General features: G+C 38.8%; 1 protein-coding gene across 1 annotated transcript in view; it reads left to right on the forward strand.

The window, feature by feature from the left end:
* Positions 1-13,426, forward strand: part of MCU (mitochondrial calcium uniporter) — a 184,978-nt gene extending 171,552 nt beyond the window's left edge. The window contains exons 7-8 of the mRNA XM_069572033.1: positions 9,925-10,041; positions 11,427-13,426. Coding sequence (XP_069428134.1) covers positions 9,925-10,041; positions 11,427-11,504 — 195 coding nt within the window. The 3' untranslated portion in view covers positions 11,505-13,426. The remainder of the gene's footprint in view (positions 1-9,924; positions 10,042-11,426) is intronic.
* Positions 13,427-19,662: the final 6,236 nt, after the last annotated feature.

Raw genomic sequence — 19,662 nt, forward strand, 5'->3', positions numbered from 1 at the left:
CATAGTGAAATTTTGGTTGTCAAAGTAGTTCTCTTTTCTCTCATATTCTTTATAAGGCCAGTTCCCTTTAAGTAAATCACTTACCTTTATGCACAGTCACTCACACACACACAGACGTGCACATGCTCATGCGTGCCGATTACGTATCAGGTACTAGTCCAGGCGCTAGAAATAGAGAAATAGAACACGTGGCTTTGGCCCCCATGGAGCAGACTATTAAGAGAACCATGTAAACTGCTAAATTCATAATGATATTATGGTAAGAGAGACAGTAAGAAGGCAAAGGAGAAGAGAGGTCAGCTGTAGGATAACTTGTTCAGCTCAGTTGGCTTGGCTTTTTATGTACTGTGTAATTAATGTAGCAGTCAGATGGGGTAGTTTTTTGTTTTTATTGAATATTTGGAATGGAGAATTGGTGAAAACTAATCAAATAAAACTCTGGGTTGCTTCTAAATGTATCAGTAGTATAGGTATTTGTTATTGTTATTTTAATGTCAAGGAAGAGAAGTGAAAGGTATCTAATCACCATTCTGTTCTTTAACAATCAAGGGTCATGAATTAAATATCAGTATCTAGAACTAATTGTTGCTGTTAGTGCTGTTTTTTTAGTAGCTTGGAAGTCCATGGGAAGTATGAGGGATTTATTATTACTTTATGTGATACAACCACAGATCCAGGCTCCCTTGAATAAAAATCATTAGAAATAGTTGAGACAGATGAGAAACTTTTTCTGCTTTCTTAAGTATCAAAAGAATTCTGAGAGTTGCTTCTTATGTTTTTACATGGCCGCTGTTGAATGAACACAGGTGTTTTGTTTCTGTTGTCATTAGACCAGTGGTCATAGGTCTACCTTTGTGAGGGAAAATGAAAGCTCCAGGGTGTTATTTAACCTTTCTGGGCCTCCCGAATTTGTCTAGTGGGCAGAAGAAAGTACATTGCTCATGTCCTGCTATTGTTTGCTCAGCATCTCTAGCACTCAATCCCATGTCTAGCTCGAATATGAGTCCTGTTCACTCTATATGAACAGAGCTGGCAACCAGATCAGTCTTATCTAATCACACCTCTGGGCATGGCTTGCATATGTCTATATGTCCATGTCTTTCCCTCTTTGTCTGCCCTGTCCCTCTCCCTCATATATCTCGTTGTTGTTGTTTAGTTTCCAAGTTGTGTCTTACTGTGATCCCCTGAACCTTAGCCCACCAGGCTCCTCTGTCCATGGGATTTCCCAGGCAAGAAAACTGGAGTGGGTTGCCATTTCCTTCTCCAGAGGATCTTCCCAACCCGGGGATTGAACCCACGTCTCCTGCATTGGCAGGTGGATTTTTTACCACTAAGACACCTCTTTAATGGGTTCTTTTTATCAGTTGAAATCTAGACTCTTTAGCCAATGTTCATAACTGGTTGCTGTCCTTTCCAAATGTCTCTCAACTCATCTGTGTATGTACTAGGTATTTTAAACACATTAAATTACAGTTGTCCCTTGAACATCAGGGTTTAGGGGCATCAACCCTCTGTGAAGTAAAAAAAAAAAAATCCACATATAACTTACAGTTGTCCCTCCGAATCCATGGTTCCTCTGTATCCATAGTTTCTCCGTATCCATGGTTCCCCATCTGGGATCCACCTGAGTGTGGATCATGTAGTGCTATGGTATTTACCACTGAAAAAAAATCCACATATAAGTGGACCTGTTTGGTTCAAACCCATGTTGTTCAAGGGTCAACTGTATAGTCTTTGAATGTGTTAGTCACTCAGTCATGTTGGACTCTTTGTGACACTCCAAGGACTGTGGCCCTCTAGACTATCCTGTCTAGACTATCAAGATTGCCAGGAGAAATATCAATAACCTCAGATGTGCAGATGACACCACCCTTATGGCAGAAAGCAAAGAACTGAAGAGCCTCTTGATGAAAGTGAAAGACGAGAGTGAAAAAGTTGGCTTAAAGCTCAACATTCAGAAAACGAAGATCATGGCATCTGGTCCCATCACTTCATGGCAAATAGATGGGGAAATAGTGGAAACAGTGGCTGACTTTATTTTGGGGGGCTCCAAAATCACTGTAGATGGTGACTGCAGCCATGAAATTAAAAGATACTTACTTCTTCGAAGGAAAAGTTATGACCAACCTAGACAACATAGTAAAAACCAGAGACATTACTTTGCCAACAAAGGTTCATCTCGTTAAGGCTATGGTTTTTCCAGTGGTCATGTATGAATGTGAGACCTGGACTATAAAGAAAGCTGAGCGCCAAAGAATTGATGCTTTTGAAGTGTGGTGTTGGAGAAGACTCTTGAGAGTCCCTTGGACTGCAAGGAGATCCAACCAGTCTATCCTAAAGGAGATCAGTCCTGAGTGTTCATTGGAGGGACTGATGTTGAAGCTGAAACTCCAATACTTTGGCCACCTGATGCAAAGAGCTGACTCATTGGAAAAGACCCTGATGCTAGGAAAGATTGAAGGCAGGAGAAGGGGACGACAGAGGATGAGATGGTTGGATGGCATCACCGACTCGATGGACATGAGTTTGGGTAAACTCCGGGCGTTGGTGATGGACAGGGAGGCCTGGCATCCTGCGGTCCATGGGGTCACAAAGAATTGGACATGACTGAGCAACTGAACTGAACTGAGACAGTCCTACTGTATGGTCTTTATTTCCCCCCAACGCCCTGAGTTTTCCACCACTTCCTTCCTTCATATCATTCTATTAACTGGAAAGGTTTTCCTTGTTGATCTCTACCTGATACGTCAAGATTTAATTATGAAAGTGTGAACGTGTTAGTCGCTCAGTCGAGTCTGTCTGTTTATTACCCTGTGGACTGTAGTCCTTCAGGTTTCTCTCTGTCCAGGGGATTCTCCAGGCAAGAACACTGAAGTACATTGCCATGCCCTTCTCCAAGGGATTTTCCTGATCCAGGGATCAAACCTGGGTCTCACGCATTGCAGGCAGATTTCTTTTACCATCTGAGATTTACTTAATGCTTCTCTTTCATTAACCTTTGACTACTTCCCTGCAGCCCATTTTGATCTCTTCCTGTTCTGAATTCCTTTGGCATATTGTGCCTCTCATTTCATTCATCTTATGCCATCTTGTATTATAATTATTCCTGTTCAGTGTCTTGTCCCTTCTACTAGACTGTGATAGTTTTTGAAGCAGGGTGTTCAATTTTTATTTCCATACCATGCCTAATACAGTGCCTATCTGTCCTACTGTTTAAATGCTGAACTGCTGTGATTCCTCAACATTTTTGCTGCCCCCAAGTGACTGGTTGCAAAATAGCAGTAGTAAACAATTTAGTCTTGTGAATAGGAAAACATTGACCAAATTGAATATAAAATATTCTTCCTCATATCAATATCCATAATTAACACCCATGAAGCAAAAGCCTATTCAGTAGCATTTAAACTGTTGAATAAGCATTTATTAGCAGCCTAAATCGGAGAAGGCTACTCCAGTACTCTTGCCTGGAAAATCCCATGGACGGAGGAGCCTGGTAGGCTGCAGTCCATGGGGTTGCTAAGAGTCAGACATGACTGAGCGACTTCACTTTCACTTTTCACTTTCATGCACTGGAGAAGGAAATGGCAACCCACTCCAGTGTTCTTGCCTGGAGAATCCCAGGGTGGGGAAGCCTGGTGGGCTGCCGTCTATGGGGTTGCACAGAGTCAGACACGACTGAAGCAACTTAGCAGCAGCAGCAGCAACCTAAATAGATTCCAAAGTGTATTAAGTTCCAAAGAATTTTTATAAGATGACAAGTTCCTTGAGATCATAAAATCAAGTAGAATATTGAATTTTACTAATATTTCAGTGAGTCCTGAGAACCACTTTCTATCATATGAAAAAGGAGCCTGATGATAAGAAAATGCCATTTGAAAAAGTTACTTCAGCAGGCATGTGAACCACTGTTCAATACCCTAGCCCAAGTATTTTCAACAAAGGGGATGTCACCTTCAAGGAGGCAAAAATTGGTTCTTGAGGAGTAAAACATCTTGGAAATTACAACAGATAAATGGATATACAGTCTATCTGTGGTATTAAAACCTCTTTGGGGAGAAGAGGCAGCTAAGGGGAAAATATCTAAAAAGGCAACTTAAGGTAATGATGAAAAAAGATTAAGAAACACTGGCCTAGCCTTTAATACCCTTTGTCATCTCAGTTCCAACATTCATGCTTTATGTTCTGTTATACTCCAGCAAACTGCTTCAGTGACCATTCAGGACCTACTTATAATGAAAACTAGTTAGGCTCCTGACGTTTCTCTTAACTTGTTTCTGTAACCTTCCTCATGTGTTGCTTCCTTTTCTGTCCCAGTTAGACCATATTGTCATTCTGTTCAATCACTGCTCCATTGTCTTTCCATTATATGTACTTTGTAAACTCCTAATCTTGGATAATTCTAGCCATTTACCATATATCCAGGCTACTGAACATTGCTAGAGAAAAATCATGTAATAGTATGGGATGGGCAACTTCTTGTGTTTCTAATTAGATTTTCTTCCCCCATAAAAAATTATTAGTTACTTCAAGACTTCACATCAAGCTCCTCATCCCACCTTTAACTTTGCCTTCTACTTCTCCTAGAAAATTGACCTTAACAGATAGAAGCTTTCTAATTCCTAAACGCTGTGAATTTAATAGTATCCTTACTGACTTTCATACTATTTCCTTAAATCCAAATAAGAGGTAGCATTTTCCTAATCAGGGCTAGCTCTTCTACTTTCTCTTAATCTTATTACCTCCTTCCGGAATCTTACCCCAGTATATATTTTTTGTGTGTTCTCTATGTTACCAAACTCTCCCTCTCTGACTCTCTTTCCTTTATAATAAAGCTCTCCATGTCTTTCCTCTCAGTTATTATCAAATCACCAAGTTTCTAGAATAGAGTCTAGCATGCAGTTGCTTAGTAAATGCTTGTTGCCCAAGAGAGGATACATAGACTAGATCTGAATAAATTGTATTAGTGTATACATTTATATTCTTACCAAAGATAAGTAAGTAGCGTCACAGCAACTTAGATGAAAGTAGAGGGCTTTCTCTCAAGGTTTTAATCCAGCATTTGTCCCTTCAGTTCAGTTCAGTTCAGTCGCTCAGTCATGTCTGACTCTTCCCAACCCCATGAATCACAGCATGCCTCCCTGTCCATCACCAACTCCCTTAGGTCAATATTATTTGATCCAGATCATGATTCTGTCTTTTTATAAAGCTTCCACAAACCCCTCAACTACTGTTCAGTCATTATCTGTCATCCTCAGTATTTAAATATTTACTTCTTTTTCCAGTTGTGGCATACTAGGTAATCAGAACAATGCTCTCATTAGGAAATGTTAAAATAGTTAAACAAAACATAAAACACATCTGCCTGTAGTTTCTAGAGAACACACAGGATAACAAAAATTACCAGGCAAGGACCAAAAGAAGAGAAGTCTGAGTAAGGTGAGTCTGGTGTTTAGGTGTCGTTTTTCCCCTGGGGATTTATACTGATTAAAGGCTGAGAGGCCAAGAAGCTGAGCCATACTTGATAACCTAGAAGGACCAAAGCCATAGACATTCATGTCCAGGGATTGCTAAAATAGGTTGAAACACGTTTGCTTTGGTTTGGAATTTTAAAGGCCACTATTGTAGAATAGAAGAACCTGTTCTTTGAATCATCCCAGTGTGGTAAATTTATTGAAGTAGTCCTGGAATACTGGAAATCCCATAGTGCTAATCTCACAGGTTCCAGGCAGAAGAAAATATTACTCTCCCTAGGAGGAGATAACATTATCCTAAGCCTAAATACAGAGTTTAACATACAATAAAAAATAAACAGATACACAAGAAAATACCTATAAAACCACCAGACGTTTGAAACACAGATAGGAGATCTAGTAACTGGATTTATCAGTCAAAGCCTTTAAAATGATTATACTTACTATATTAGGGGAGATAAAAGGTAAGGTTGAGAATATTAACAGATAACTTGATTCAAAAAAAAAAAAAAACAAAATTCTAGAGAACAAATTTAATGGATTGATTTAACTGCAGAGTAGACATAAGTGGGATATAGTGACCTGGAAATAAATCAGAAGAAATAAATAAGGAAAGACATAAAGAAGTAAAATACAGGAGAAGGTAAGAAGTATAGAGGATAAAGTGAAAAGGCCTAATACATTTTTAATTTTCTTAGTGTCTCAGAAGGAGAGGAGAAAAAGAATGGGAACAAACAATATTTAAAGAGCTGATGACTGAGAGTTTGCCAAAATAATGAAAGACATTAATTTATAGATTTAAAAATTCTGTCAAATACCAACCAATACAAGGGAAGAGAAGCCCACATCTAGACACGTCAGAAGGAAAATTGCAAAAGACAAAGAAGAAATCTTAAGAGAAGCAAAACGAGAAAAAGAAAGCATTGCCTTCAAAGGAGTCACTGTTAGGTAGCGTGTCAACCACAGAAATGAAGGTAATCTCAACCACCAGAAGATAATAGAATGGTGCCTACAATGTGTTAAAAGAAAATAACTGTCAACTTAGGATTCTATACTCAGCAAAAATATCCTTCCAAAATAAAGGTTAAATAAGGATGTTTCCAAACAAAGGAATAGAGAACTTGTCACCTGTAGATCTGTACAAAGGAAATACTAGAGGAGGTTGTTCTTTGGGCAGAGGAAGGTTATCACAGATGGAAAGTCAAAAAGAGCAGGAAGGAATGAAAAGCCTTGAAAATGGTAAATCTGTGAGTGAATCTAAATGAATATTAAATGGACTTCCCTGGTGGTCCAGTGGTTGAGAATCCAGCGGCCAATGCAGAGAACACAGGTTTGATCTCTGGTCCAGGAAGATTCCACGTGCCGCAAGGCAACCAAGCCCGTGCAGCACAACTAGTGAAGCCCGCACACCCCAGAGCCTGTGCAGCAAGGGAAGCCAGCCCAGGAGAAGCCCATGCACCACAACTAGAGAAAGCCCGCGTGCTGCAGCACAGACACGGCACAGCCAGAAAGTAATGCTGAATGAATGGTGAATGTGCAGAGCAACCCAATAAACTCTTATGGAATTTAAAATTCAGAAAAACTAAAACATACAAGAACAGCATCTGTATCTGGAGGCGTAAGTGAACTGGAAGGATTCTAATGTCCCTTTGTTGCCTAGAAAAAGGGTAAAAGTACCACTTCCATTCCACTTTTATTTTTGGTCCTAACCAGTGCAGAAGGCAAGAAAAAGATACAGTGGATGAAAATATTGCAAAGAAAAACAACTGACATGATTCATAGATTTTGCACATAGAAAAAATTTTAAAACATATATAGATAATTGGTTAGAAGTCATAAGTGAGTTCCATTAAGGTTACTGGATACAAGGTCAATGCACATAAATGAGTTACATATCTATATGCCAACCACAAATGGTTAGAAAATGAAACTTTTTAAAAGATGCAACTTAAAATGACTTTTAAAAATAAATCATGCAAAAGATAGACAAGATATCTATGTAGAAAAGCATAAAATAAAAGGAGATTTAATAAATGTAATGATACCACATGTTCATGGACCAGAAAAGTAAATACTGTAAAAATGTTGGTTCTATCCACATTGATCTGTTAGATTCATTGAAACCCCAGTTAGAATCCCAATAAGTTTGGGATTGGGGGAAGAGATTTGATTAAGCTACTTCTAAAATTTATATGGAAATAAAAAGACTAAGAAAAGTCAATAAACTCTTGAAGAAAAACTACATAAAAGGGTTTACTGTATCAGATATGAAGACTACACCTTTAGTAGTCTACAGTACCGAGGACACTACGGTACTACAGTGATTGAGACAGTGACACAGGGGTGGACGAATGGTCCAGTGGAATAGAAGAGGAAAGTAGGAACAGTCCTAGTGTAAGTGAACACTTGATGGTAAAAAATGGCCCTGCAGAGAAAAGGGCTTTTGGTAAATGGTGCCAGGACAATTGACTGTCCGTATAAAAAAAAGAAATGGCCTCATCCTTATACTCTAAACAAAAATTAATTCCAGATGGATTGTTGATCCAAATGTGAAAGGTGACACAATGAAGCTCCTGGAAAATAATAATGTAGAAGAATATCTTCATTACTGTGGAATAGGAAATAACTTTTTACACAATAAAAAGTGCTAGCCATAAAAAATAGGAATAATAAATTAGGCTGTATTAACAATTAAGAACATCTGTTTACTGAAGAGCACCATTAGGATGGAGAATGAGCTGGGAAGAGATGTTTGCAGTATGTATATCCAACAAAGGCTCCATATATATTAACAAATCCTACAAGCCAATAAGAAAAAGACAGACAATCCAGATATGCACAGGCACTTCTAAAGGAGGGTATGCAAACGGCCAGTAATATAAAAGAGGATATGAAAAAGCCTCAGCCTCACGAGTCATCATGAAAATGCTGTATATCATCAAGAGAAGTAAAAACGTGTGTCTACATAAAAATTTGTACATAAATGTTCATAGCAAGATTATTCATAATAGCCAAAAAGTGGGAAAACCTGAGTATCTATCAGTTGACAAGTAAGTAAATAAAATGTAGCATATCCATTCAATGGAATCTTATTTGGCAATAAAAAAAAATTAAAAAAAAAAAAAGAAATAATGTACTGATACATGAAAAAATAGATGAGCCTTGAAAGAAGCCAGACACAAAAGGCTATATGTTGTAAGATTCCACTTATGAAATATCCAGAATAGGCAAATCTATGGAGACAGAAAGTAAACAGGTAATTAACCTAGAACTGAAAGTATGGAGGGAGATCAGAAGTGATATTAAAGGGTATGGGGTTTCTTTGGGGGATGATGAAAATATTCTAAAATTTACTGTAGTAATGATTGTACAGTTCTGTGACTGCTAAAAAGCACTATTATACCTTAAATAGGTAAATCGTATGGTATCTCAAGTAAAGTTGTTTTTAAAATGTAAGGTAGGGCTCCCCTGGTGACTTATGAATCTGCCTGCTGGTACAGGAGACACAAGTTCAGTCCCTGGTTCAGAAAGATCCCACATGCTGTGAAGCAAGTAAGCCACCCCGGAGCCACAACTGCGAGCCCCCAGGTGCCTAGAGTCCGTGATTCACAGCAGGAGAAGCCTCCGCAGTGAGAAGTCTGCACACCGCAGCTGGAGAGCAGCCCCTGCTCTCTGCAATTGGAAAAATCCTATGCAGCAACCAAGACCCAGCACAGCCAAAGATGAATAGATAAAATTTTATAAAGTGAAATATGAGGTAGTCATGTAAATAATATAATTTAGGAGTTTGGGATTAACACATACACACTACTATATATAAAACAGATAAGCAACAGGGACCTACTGTGTAGCACATGGGATGATACTCAGTGTTTTGTAATAACCTGTATCTGAATCACCGTGCAATACACCTGAAACTGGTACACACAGAAGGTGAATATCGCAAACATGATACTGAGTGAAGGTAGTCACGCACATTGCATACTCTCTGACTTCATTTTTATTAATAGAGAATTTTAAAAACCAGGTGAAACTGATCTGTAGGGCTCAGGAAGATGCATTGTAAGTGAGAAAGCTATAAAGAGAGCAAGAAAACAGACACCATAAAGGTCACGATGGTGATTATTTTGCAGGGGAAGAAAGGGTGAGTGATTGGGCAGGGGCAGGAAGGAGGCTTCTGAGTTATTGGCAATATTCTATTTTCTTTACCAGGTGATGATTAACATTTACTATGTGAAGATGATTCTTTAGGAAGTACATTTTTGTTTTGTGTACTCTTCTGTGAGTGTTTTCACACAAAAAAGTTTTAAGAAATAAATATTTAACATAGCACATGTCAGTAGTATATCTTTATATGCAATCATGTGTACTGAATCTAATCAATAGTAAGGGCTTATTTTGTGACGATAGTGTGCTAAGGACTAATAATTTAAGTTTTCTTTTATTTTTGTAGGAATATGTTTATCCAGAAGCCAGAGACAGACAATACTTATTATTCTTCCATAAAGGAGCCAAAAAGTCACGTTTTGACCTAGAGAAATACAATGAACTCAAGGATGCAATTGCTCAGGTAAGTTTTCCAAAAATGAAAGTAAACCCCAGCCCCATCGTGTACAGTGGCGGCATCATCGTCTATAATCACACTACTTAAATGGGTAAACTCTGAAAGAATGATCCAATCCTCTTCCTATGCAAATTATTCCTCAACCAGTAGAAATGACTGTTTTAACACATACACCTCTCCAGGAACTTCTATATAACACAAGCAGGTATTATATAACACAAGAAAAAATAATGTGTCCGATCTATCCTGTTAACACTAGCATATTGAAATTTTTAGACCTATTTTAATTTTTTAGTTTGTTTATCTTTACCTTTCTGTCTGCTTTTATCTTTCTCTCTTTTTTTAATCTTTCTACAATTGACCCCCAAGATCTCTCACCTAAAATGTGTGGTAGCAATGGGGCAAAAATAAAATCCAGGTAAAAGAGAGCCTACTAGGAATCTTTGCCAGGTGCAAGTCAGAGCTTATTGAGCTACTAGATGGTTTTTTAAAAGATTGGTATTTTATTTCTTATAACAGTTACCTCTTACACATTTCTGATTATGCCTCCCCCTCACTCTGATATCTTTGATTTTGGTTAAGAAATACTCATTCCTTTTCTTTGCAGTCTTTCATTACTTTAGAGGTTTTTTAAAACCTCAGGAAACCATTCCCTTCTCTTCAAAGTTTAATTATCTTCTCTGGACCTTCTCCACCTTCTCTCTCTCTTTGTGGTGACGGGGTTGTGCTCTGAATAGGTTTAATTTGTCTTCCTGCCTCGGCCTAAGTGAATTCTTACCTTCTGTTGCTGTGTGTGGTAGTTGTCAACTGGAGGGAATGTAGCAGAGTGGTCTCTAGAGCTATGACAAAAATAGGTGCTTCAGCCCCGTCCCCACACTGAGGGTGAGGCCCAAGCATGTGTGAGTTTTGAAAGTGCTGCAGTTGACTTCACATCCCTATTTTTTAAATTACTGATAAATGAAAACCTTAAACAGCAACTAGACAAATAACTAAAGTCTTGAGCAGCATAATTTAAATTCTGGCTCCAAAAATACATAAATTCTGGCTCCATACAAAAGTTTGTGCAAGGGCTTCTCTGAAGAAATGCCATCAAGGTACATCCAATGCTCTCGCATTCTTGAGCCCTGAGTCCTGCCCCGTTGATTGCACAGCCTTTGCTGGAGGCTCTGTTGACAGCTGAAACTACCAGGATCAGCTTCTGTTTCCATACCCCTTTACTGTCCTGCACCTTTAACACCCTTGGCCACTGAGGCACTCGTACTTTCAGAGTGATTCAGATGATTTCTCTGACTCATAATGATGGAGGAAAGACAATTTCCTTTTCTCAGGAGGCAGTAATATCATTGAAAGCTTGCCTAGCCAGTTTTTCTCACCTTTTGTTTCTATTTTAGGCAGAAATGGACCTTAAGAGACTGAGAGACCCATTACAAGTACATCTGCCCCTCCGACAAATTGGTGAAAAAGATTGATCTGCAAAGAGCCTCTGAGTCCTGGCAGAAAGAACACCTGTTTAAAACTATGGCCTTTTTAATTAAAGCATTGCAGGTGGAAGCTGGGAGCCATGTTGGGGTAGAGGGTTTTTACCTTTAATTAAAAAACAAAAACAAACAGATCTTAGGGAAAAAAAGGAGTGTTAAAATCTGAGGATCACGCTTTTTGGAATATAAGCTCAAAGGGCTTAGTGAAATACTGTCTTAATCAAGCATCTCAGTTTCTGGATGAAAACGATGCACTATATAGTTGGGAGATTAGATTCACAAAGAAAAATTGATGCTGGGGGTGTTTGTCTCTTGCATCTTCTTTGCAGGGTCAGCAAAACAGTAACACACCAGCACCCCACTCAACTCTAATTTTCTTTTTTTAATTTAACTTTTCTTAATTTTGACATAGGAGTAAATAAATCCACCAGAAAAGCAAAACCTCAAGATATGTGGGTGACAAACAGAGTCTGAGCCCATGTCATTAGCTTTTATTTTAGACTGGACCCAGTCTCTGCAAAGTTACCAGGAAGCTCTCCCATTTGTGCACATTTCTGACCACCCACACCTGTTGATATGCTAATTTTATCCATATGATAATTGGAACCAACTTATGACTGTTTGATAATTGACACTTTGGATTATCCCTTCATACCTTCTTAAATGTCCATATATTTCAGTGCTCTGAATCACTATCTAGAAATCATTGGCAACACTGCATGAGGTTTCTTTTGTTTTGTTTTGTTTTTTACTAATTAATCTTTAAGAGGAAGACAAATTTCCCTCCTTTATTTAACTATCCCATTGATATTCCTCTCTCCCTCCACAGCTCAAGCCAGAGGGGGAATGTTTAGCTATATTACTGAATCAGGAAGATGTAAGGTTTACAAATTGGCTAAAAATCATGGCTCTGTAGCCATTTCAGAACCGGAATAGTTTCATTGCTGTTAATCTGCTTGTATGACAGCATTCCAGGCCACACAGATGGCCTTGCCTTGTCTGGAGGCTTTGTTAGTCTTGAAGGATACACACTTCCATGCTGTTTGTGAACCCTCCCACCTCCACCACTTAAGTAGTTGTAAATCAAGTGAGTGGATCTCAAAGGGTGCAATTTATCTTTATATAGTAATACATTTCTATGGTTTCTTTCAGCCTACCCTCTTCACCCTATTTTTTCTTATCTTAAATTGAGAGACAGAGGAAATAATCTTATACTCTATCAAAATATTTTCTATCGTATTTCCAGATGACATCTGCACTTGGAGAGTCAAAGGAATCTGTGTCTAATATCCTGTTTTTACTAATAACGACTTGTAGGGGCAGGATGAAAGGATGATGGGGCTTGCCACACAGCTAGTTGATTCACTTTGTTCTTTCACATGATCCGTCCCTCCTCCCGTGGCAAGGGTTTTCTTTCTCTTTTTCTTCCTTCTTTGGGATCATTGTGTATGAAGAGAAACACTAAGTGACAAACCCAGACTCCAGGTGCCTTGCAGAGGCTGAAGGCCAGCCAGGATTGCTGCTGCTGCTGCTCCTGCCACCACCCCTCCCTTCCACTGGCATGACGGAATGAAAGGATGCATGCCTCCACTTCCCATCCCTCCTCCCACTTCCTTCCTCATCCGCCCCCAAGTTGTTCAGCCCCCTTCCCTCATTTATTTCTGTTAAGCTCTGTGAATTATTTTTAAACCATTTATCCTGTTTGTACTGCAGGGTTTTTAAGAAGAAACAGCACAGTGCAATGAGCAAATCCTTTCAGGTTGTGTGGGAGGCTAGGGAGGGGAGAACGTGAAGAAAAGTCCTTTAAACAAATAGCAAAATATTGAACATGTGTAAAATCCTGTATCATTTATGAAATATGTATAAAAAGCAATGTACCTTCTGGAACAATAAATACTTATTCAATTTTTGAACTATAGCATCTCATTCTTTAAAGCAAAGCAACCAAAATCAGAAATTAAAACAAGCTTGTTTTCTTCTGATTCAAAGTGGGAAGGTTTTAACGTCTAAAATTAATGTTTATAAAAATACAATTTGGAAATTGTTTTGTACCCAGAGCCTGTATTTTTAAAAGGCATTTCACAAAGTCTTCCTAAAGTTAAGATGGTTGACATTTTCCTAGGTTTTCAGAGCCACCAGAAGTTCAGTTATCAACAACCCAGAGAGCACTGACAGAAGACACTGAGACTAATATCCTTATCTCCTGGCTAACAGGAGCTATGTCCATTGTATCAGAACACCAGTGTGGTCTCCTGGACTCCAGAAACTTGTTCGAGAATGAACTAAGATCAAATTCTGATTATTTTAAGAGTTTGTATCAAATTTACAATGTTTACCAAATGGGAAGATACCACATGCTGCCTAGTCCATTGAAGGCATATTGAAAAGCACATGTTAAATCTCTGCATTAAGTGTAGTATGAGATATACTAAGAGCCTCCACAGCCAGGGTCCTGCCTCCAGTCAGCTCACAGCCACTGACACAGACATTCCTAAGATACATAAGGCTTAAGAAGATACGATTGAAAATGTTAAGCTGTTGTTTGCATTCAACAAATAACAACTACACTCATGCCCCTATGGTCAACTAACTAAGACAAAGTAGGCAAGAATATACAAGGGAGAAAATATAGTCTCTTCAGTAAGTGGTGCTGGAAAAACTGGACAGCTACATGTAAAAGAATGAAATTAGAACACTTGCTAACACCACACAGAAAAATAAACTTGAAATGGATCACAGACCTAAATGTAAGGACAGCTAGCATAAGACTCTTAGGGGAAACCAGACTACTCTCTGACATAAATTGCAGCAATGTATCTTTTGATCCACTTCCTAGAGTAATAAAAACAAAAACAAATGGGATCTCACTAAACTTAACTTTTGTACAACAAAGGAAACCATTAACAAGACAAAAAGCCATTTGCAAACTAGGCAACTGACAAGGGATTAATCTCCAAAATATATAAATGGATCATGCAGCTCAATATTAAAATAAGAAACAACCGTATCAAAAAATAGGCAAAAGATTTACATAAACATTCTCCAAAGAAGATAGGCAATGGCCAAAAAGATTAAAAGATGCTCAACATCACTAATTATTAGAGAAATGCAAATCAGAACGACAATGAGGAATCGCCTCCCACCGGTCAGAATGGCCATCAAAAAACCTAGAAACAATAAGTGTTGCAGAGGGTGTGGAGAAAAGGAAATCTTCCTACACTGTTGGTAGAAATATAAACTGATACAACCGTTATGGAGAACAGTATGGAGGTTCCTTTAAAAGCTAAATATGAACCACCATATGATCAAACAATCCTATTCTTGGGCATTTATCTGGAGAAAACTGTAATTCGAAAAGATAATGCACCCCAGTGTTCATTGCAGCACTGCTTAAAATAGCCAAGACATATAAGCAGTGTAAATGTCTGTCAGTAGAGGAATAGATAAAGAAGATGATGGTTCATATATACAGTGGAATATTAGCCATAAAAAGAAAGAAAGAATGCTATTTGCAGCAATATGGATGGATGTAGAGATTATCATATTAAATGAAGTAAGAGAAAGAAAAATATCACACGCTATTACTTATATGTCAAATTTGATTTTTAAAAAGTGATAAAAATGAACATTTATAAAACGGAAATAGACTCACAGATCTTGAAATCAAACTTATGGTTGCCAAAGGGGATGTGTTGGGGGAGGTGATAAATTAGGAATTTAGGATTAACATATATACACTATAATATATAAAACAGGTAACTATTAATAGTAAGGACCTACTGTATAGCACAATATTCTGTAATAACTTACATGAGAGAGTCTGGAAAAGAATATATATATGTGGGTGTGGCTGATTCACTTTGCTGTACACCTGAAACTGGCACCATTGTAAGTCAACTATACTCCAATAAAAATGAATTTTTAAAAGACAAATAATAACTACATATTCCACAATATCCCGTTACGCTTTGTAGAATAACAGAGTATTAAATTCATTTGTGAGTGTAGGTAATGCAGTTTTGCAAAGGGATCATAAACTTAGAGCTGAAAAAAGTATTAATAAAATGATCCTCAGAATATGGTGCCTGGAACAGCAACTTACATCTCCAGAACTGCAAGTTCTCTGCTTCCTACTGAATCAAACAAGGAGTTAGACAACAGCAATCTGTGTTTAAAAAGTGCTCATAGTGACTGATGCAAACCGTTGACCTCATCAAACCATTGCTCTAAAGGAAAGGAGCCTGAGACGTAAAGAGGGTAACTGTGTCACAACTCATCAGTGAATCCTGTGATCAGACAACCAGAACAAGTGAGAACTGGTGAGTACAGTGACAATGGTAAATGGAAAGGGCAACGGTCGAGTCGCATGTACATACTGTTGTATCTCGCATGGGAAGGTGTAGTGGTAAGCACATCAGAAACATACAAATAAATTGAATTTTTTTACTCTATCTGGATTTCACAGAAAAGTGAAACTTCTTTGATTTCAGAAATCAAGTTCACCAAAATTATTAAGGATTATAATTCATTTTTATCACTACCAATAACCTTTAATTCATTGCTTTCCCAAATAAGTCCAAACTCCTTATTTTCCAAAATGCACTGTGTGGTTATTTCCTTAGGATAAATACATAGGTTAACTTTAACATGTGCTACTGAATATAAAATGACCCACTTTATAAATTTTCATTTATGTACGTTTTATAAATGCATCATCCACTGAAGAATCCACCCACCTTGAAACCACCCTCAGCTGCTGTGGCGAATAGATGCCCAGTCACTCAGTCATATCTCATTCTTTGCAACCCCATGGACTATAACCCGCGTCTCTTGACGGCTTTTCAGTCATTTTGCAACTTTCTCTGCCCACAGTTTTATATTAGGTTTCTCCAAGTTCCCATGTTGGACCCCATTTTCCATGGATGGTCTCATCCATTCTCCCCAATCCCAGTTTCAGTTACCTTTTATAAGCTCGTAGCTCTCAAATTGTTATTTTAGTTCAGATTTCTCCTGAAGAGCAGATGGGTTAACCCACCTCCTAACTGACCTATTTTCAGCATTCCTGCCTGAGCATTAAATTGGTTCAGTGTTACCAGGGTATTTTTAATTTCTCTTAGCACATACGTTGTTAGAAAAATAAGAAAATACAAAGACTTAACATTAAATGTGGGAGAAGGGAAGCTAAAACACCACACGAAGTGGTCAGCCAAACCCGGGATGTGAGACATTCTATAGGACAAAGGACTGGGTTTCTTCACAACTACAAGCAACACAAGAGAAGACTCTACACATGGACATCACCAGATGGTACTGAAATCAGATTGATTATATTCTTTGCAGCCAAAGAGGGAGAAGCTCTATACAGTCAGCAAAAACAAGACTGGAAGCAAACTGCGGCTCAAATCTGCTGCTGCTGCTGCAGCTAAGTCGCTTCAGTCATGCCCGACTCTGTGCAACCCCATAGATGGAAGCCCACCAGGCTCCCCCGTCCCTGGGATTCTCCAGGCAAGGATAATGGAGTGGGTTGCCATGTCCTTCTCCAATAAAGTGAAGTCGCTCAGTCGTGTCCAACACTTAGCGACCCCGTGGACTGCAGCCTACCAGGCTCCTCCATCCATGGGATTATCCAGGCAAGAGTACTGGAGTGGGGTGCCATTCATGAACTCCTTATTGCCAAATTCAGACTTAAATTGAAGAAAGTAGGGAAAACCACTAGACCATTCAGGTATGACCCAAATCAGATCCCTTACAATTATACAGTGGAAGTGAGAAATAGATCTAAGGGACTAGATCTGATAGAGTGCCTAATGAATTATGGACAGAGGTTCATGACATTGTACAGGAGACAGGGATCAAGATGATCCCTAAGAAAAAGAAATGCAAAAAAGCAAAACGGCTGTCTGAAGAGGCCTTACAAATAGCTGTGAAAAGAGAAGCGAAAAGCAAAGGAGAAAAGGAAAGATATACCCATTTGAATACAGAGTTCCAAAGAATAGCAAAGAGAGATAAAAAAGTCTTCCTCAGTGATCAGTGCAAAGAAATAGAGGAAAACAACAGAATGGGAAAGACTAGAGATCTCTTCAAGAAAATCAGAGATACCAAGGGAACATTTCATGCAAAGATGGGCTCAATAAAGGACAGAAATGGTATGGACCTAACAGAAGCAGAAGATATTAAGAAGAGGTGGCAAGAATACAAAGATCACAAATATTAAGAATACAAAGAATACAAATATTAAGAAGAGGTGCCAAGAACTGTACAAAAAAGATCTTCACAACCCAGATAATCACGATGGTGTGATCATTCACCTAGAGCGAGACATCCTAGAATGTGAAGTCAAGTGGGCCTTAGGAAACATCGCTACGAACAAAGCTAGTGGAGCTAATGGAATTCCATTGGGCTATTTCAAATTCTAAAAGATGATGCTGTGAAAGTGCTGCACTCAATATGCCAAATTTGGAAAACACAGCAGTGGCCACAGGACTGGAAAAGGTCAATTTTCATTCCAATTCCAAAGAAAGCAATGCCAAAGAATGCTCAAGTTCAGTTCAGTTCAGCTCAGTCGCTCAGTCGTGTCCGACTCTTTGCGACCCCATGAATCACAGCACGCCAGGCCTCCCTGTTCATCACCAACTCCCGGAGTTCACTCAGATTCACATCCATCGAGTCAGTGATGCCATCCAGCCATCTCATCCTCGGTCGTCCCCTTCTCCTCTTGCCCCCAATCCCTCCCAGCATCAGAGTCTTTTCCAATGAGTCAACTTTTCTCATGAGGTGGCCAAAGTACTGGAGTTTCAACTTTAGCATCATTCCTTCCAAAGAAATCCCAGGGCTGATCTCCTTCAGAATGGATTGGTTGGATCTCCTTGCAGTCTAAGGGACTCTCAAGAGTCTTCTCCAACACCACAGTTCAAAAGCATCAGTTCTTCGGTGCTCAGCCTTCTTCACAGTCCAACTCTCGCATCCATACATGACCACAGGAAAACCCATAGCACTGACTAGACGGACCTTAGTCGGCAAAGTAATGTCTCTGCTTTTGAATATGCTATCTAGGTTGGTCATAACTTTTCTTCCAAGGAGTAAGCGTCTTTTAATTTCATGGCTGCAATCACCATCTGCAGTGATTTTGGGACCCCCCAGAATAAAGTCTGACACTGTTTCCACTGCTTCCCCATCTATTTCCCATGAAGTGATGGGACCAGATGCCATGATCTTTGTTTTCTGAATGTTGAGCTTTAAGCCAACTTTAAACTACCACACAGTTGCACTCATCTCACACGCTAGTAAAGTAATGCTCAAAATTCTCCAAGCCAGGCTTCAACAATACATGAACCATGAATTTCCAGATGTTCAAGCTGGTTTTAGAAAAGGCAGAGGAACCAGAGATCAAATTGCCAACATCTACTAGATCATTGAAAAAGCAGGAGAGTTCCAGAAAAACATCTATTTCTGCTTTATTGACTATGCCAAAGCCTTTGACTGTGTAGATCATAATAAACTTTGGAAAATTCTGAAAGAGATGGAAGCTGAAACTCCAATACTTCGGCCCCTGATGCGAAGAACTGACTCATTGGAAAAGACCCTGATGCTGGGAAAGATTGAAGGTGGGAGGAGAAGGAGATGACATAGGATAAGATAGTCAGATGGCATCACCAACTCAATGGAAATGAGTTTGAGTAAACTCCAGGAGTTGTTGCTAGACAGGGAGGCCTGGAGTGCTGCAGTCCCTGGGGTCACAAAGAGTTGGACACGACTGAATGACTGAACTGAACTGAACCACAAGCAATGTATGGCTCTTGTTTGAATCCTGACTCAAATCAGTAATACAAAGAAATTTGTGTTTTTGAAACAACTGGGGAAATTTAACTATGGAATGAACACTAGATGATATTAAGGAATTACTGCTAGTTCCCATAGTTGTAATAATAATATGGTTATATAAAAGAGAAAAACCATTTGTTAGAAATGCATATTGCTGTATAAGTGCAATAAGACTGATGAATTGTTAACTATTATTGTAGCAGGGCTGTCCTTGTTGTTTTCTACTTTGTATATATTTGAAATTTTTCATCATAAAAAATTAAACTGATAGGGCAAGTCAACTAAAAAGGGAAAAATACGAATAAGCAAAAAAAAAAAAAAAAATCCT

The sequence above is a fragment of the Ovis canadensis genome, chromosome 25 (genome assembly GCF_042477335.2).
Source record: "Ovis canadensis isolate MfBH-ARS-UI-01 breed Bighorn chromosome 25, ARS-UI_OviCan_v2, whole genome shotgun sequence".
Taxonomy (NCBI): domain Eukaryota; kingdom Metazoa; phylum Chordata; class Mammalia; order Artiodactyla; family Bovidae; genus Ovis; species Ovis canadensis.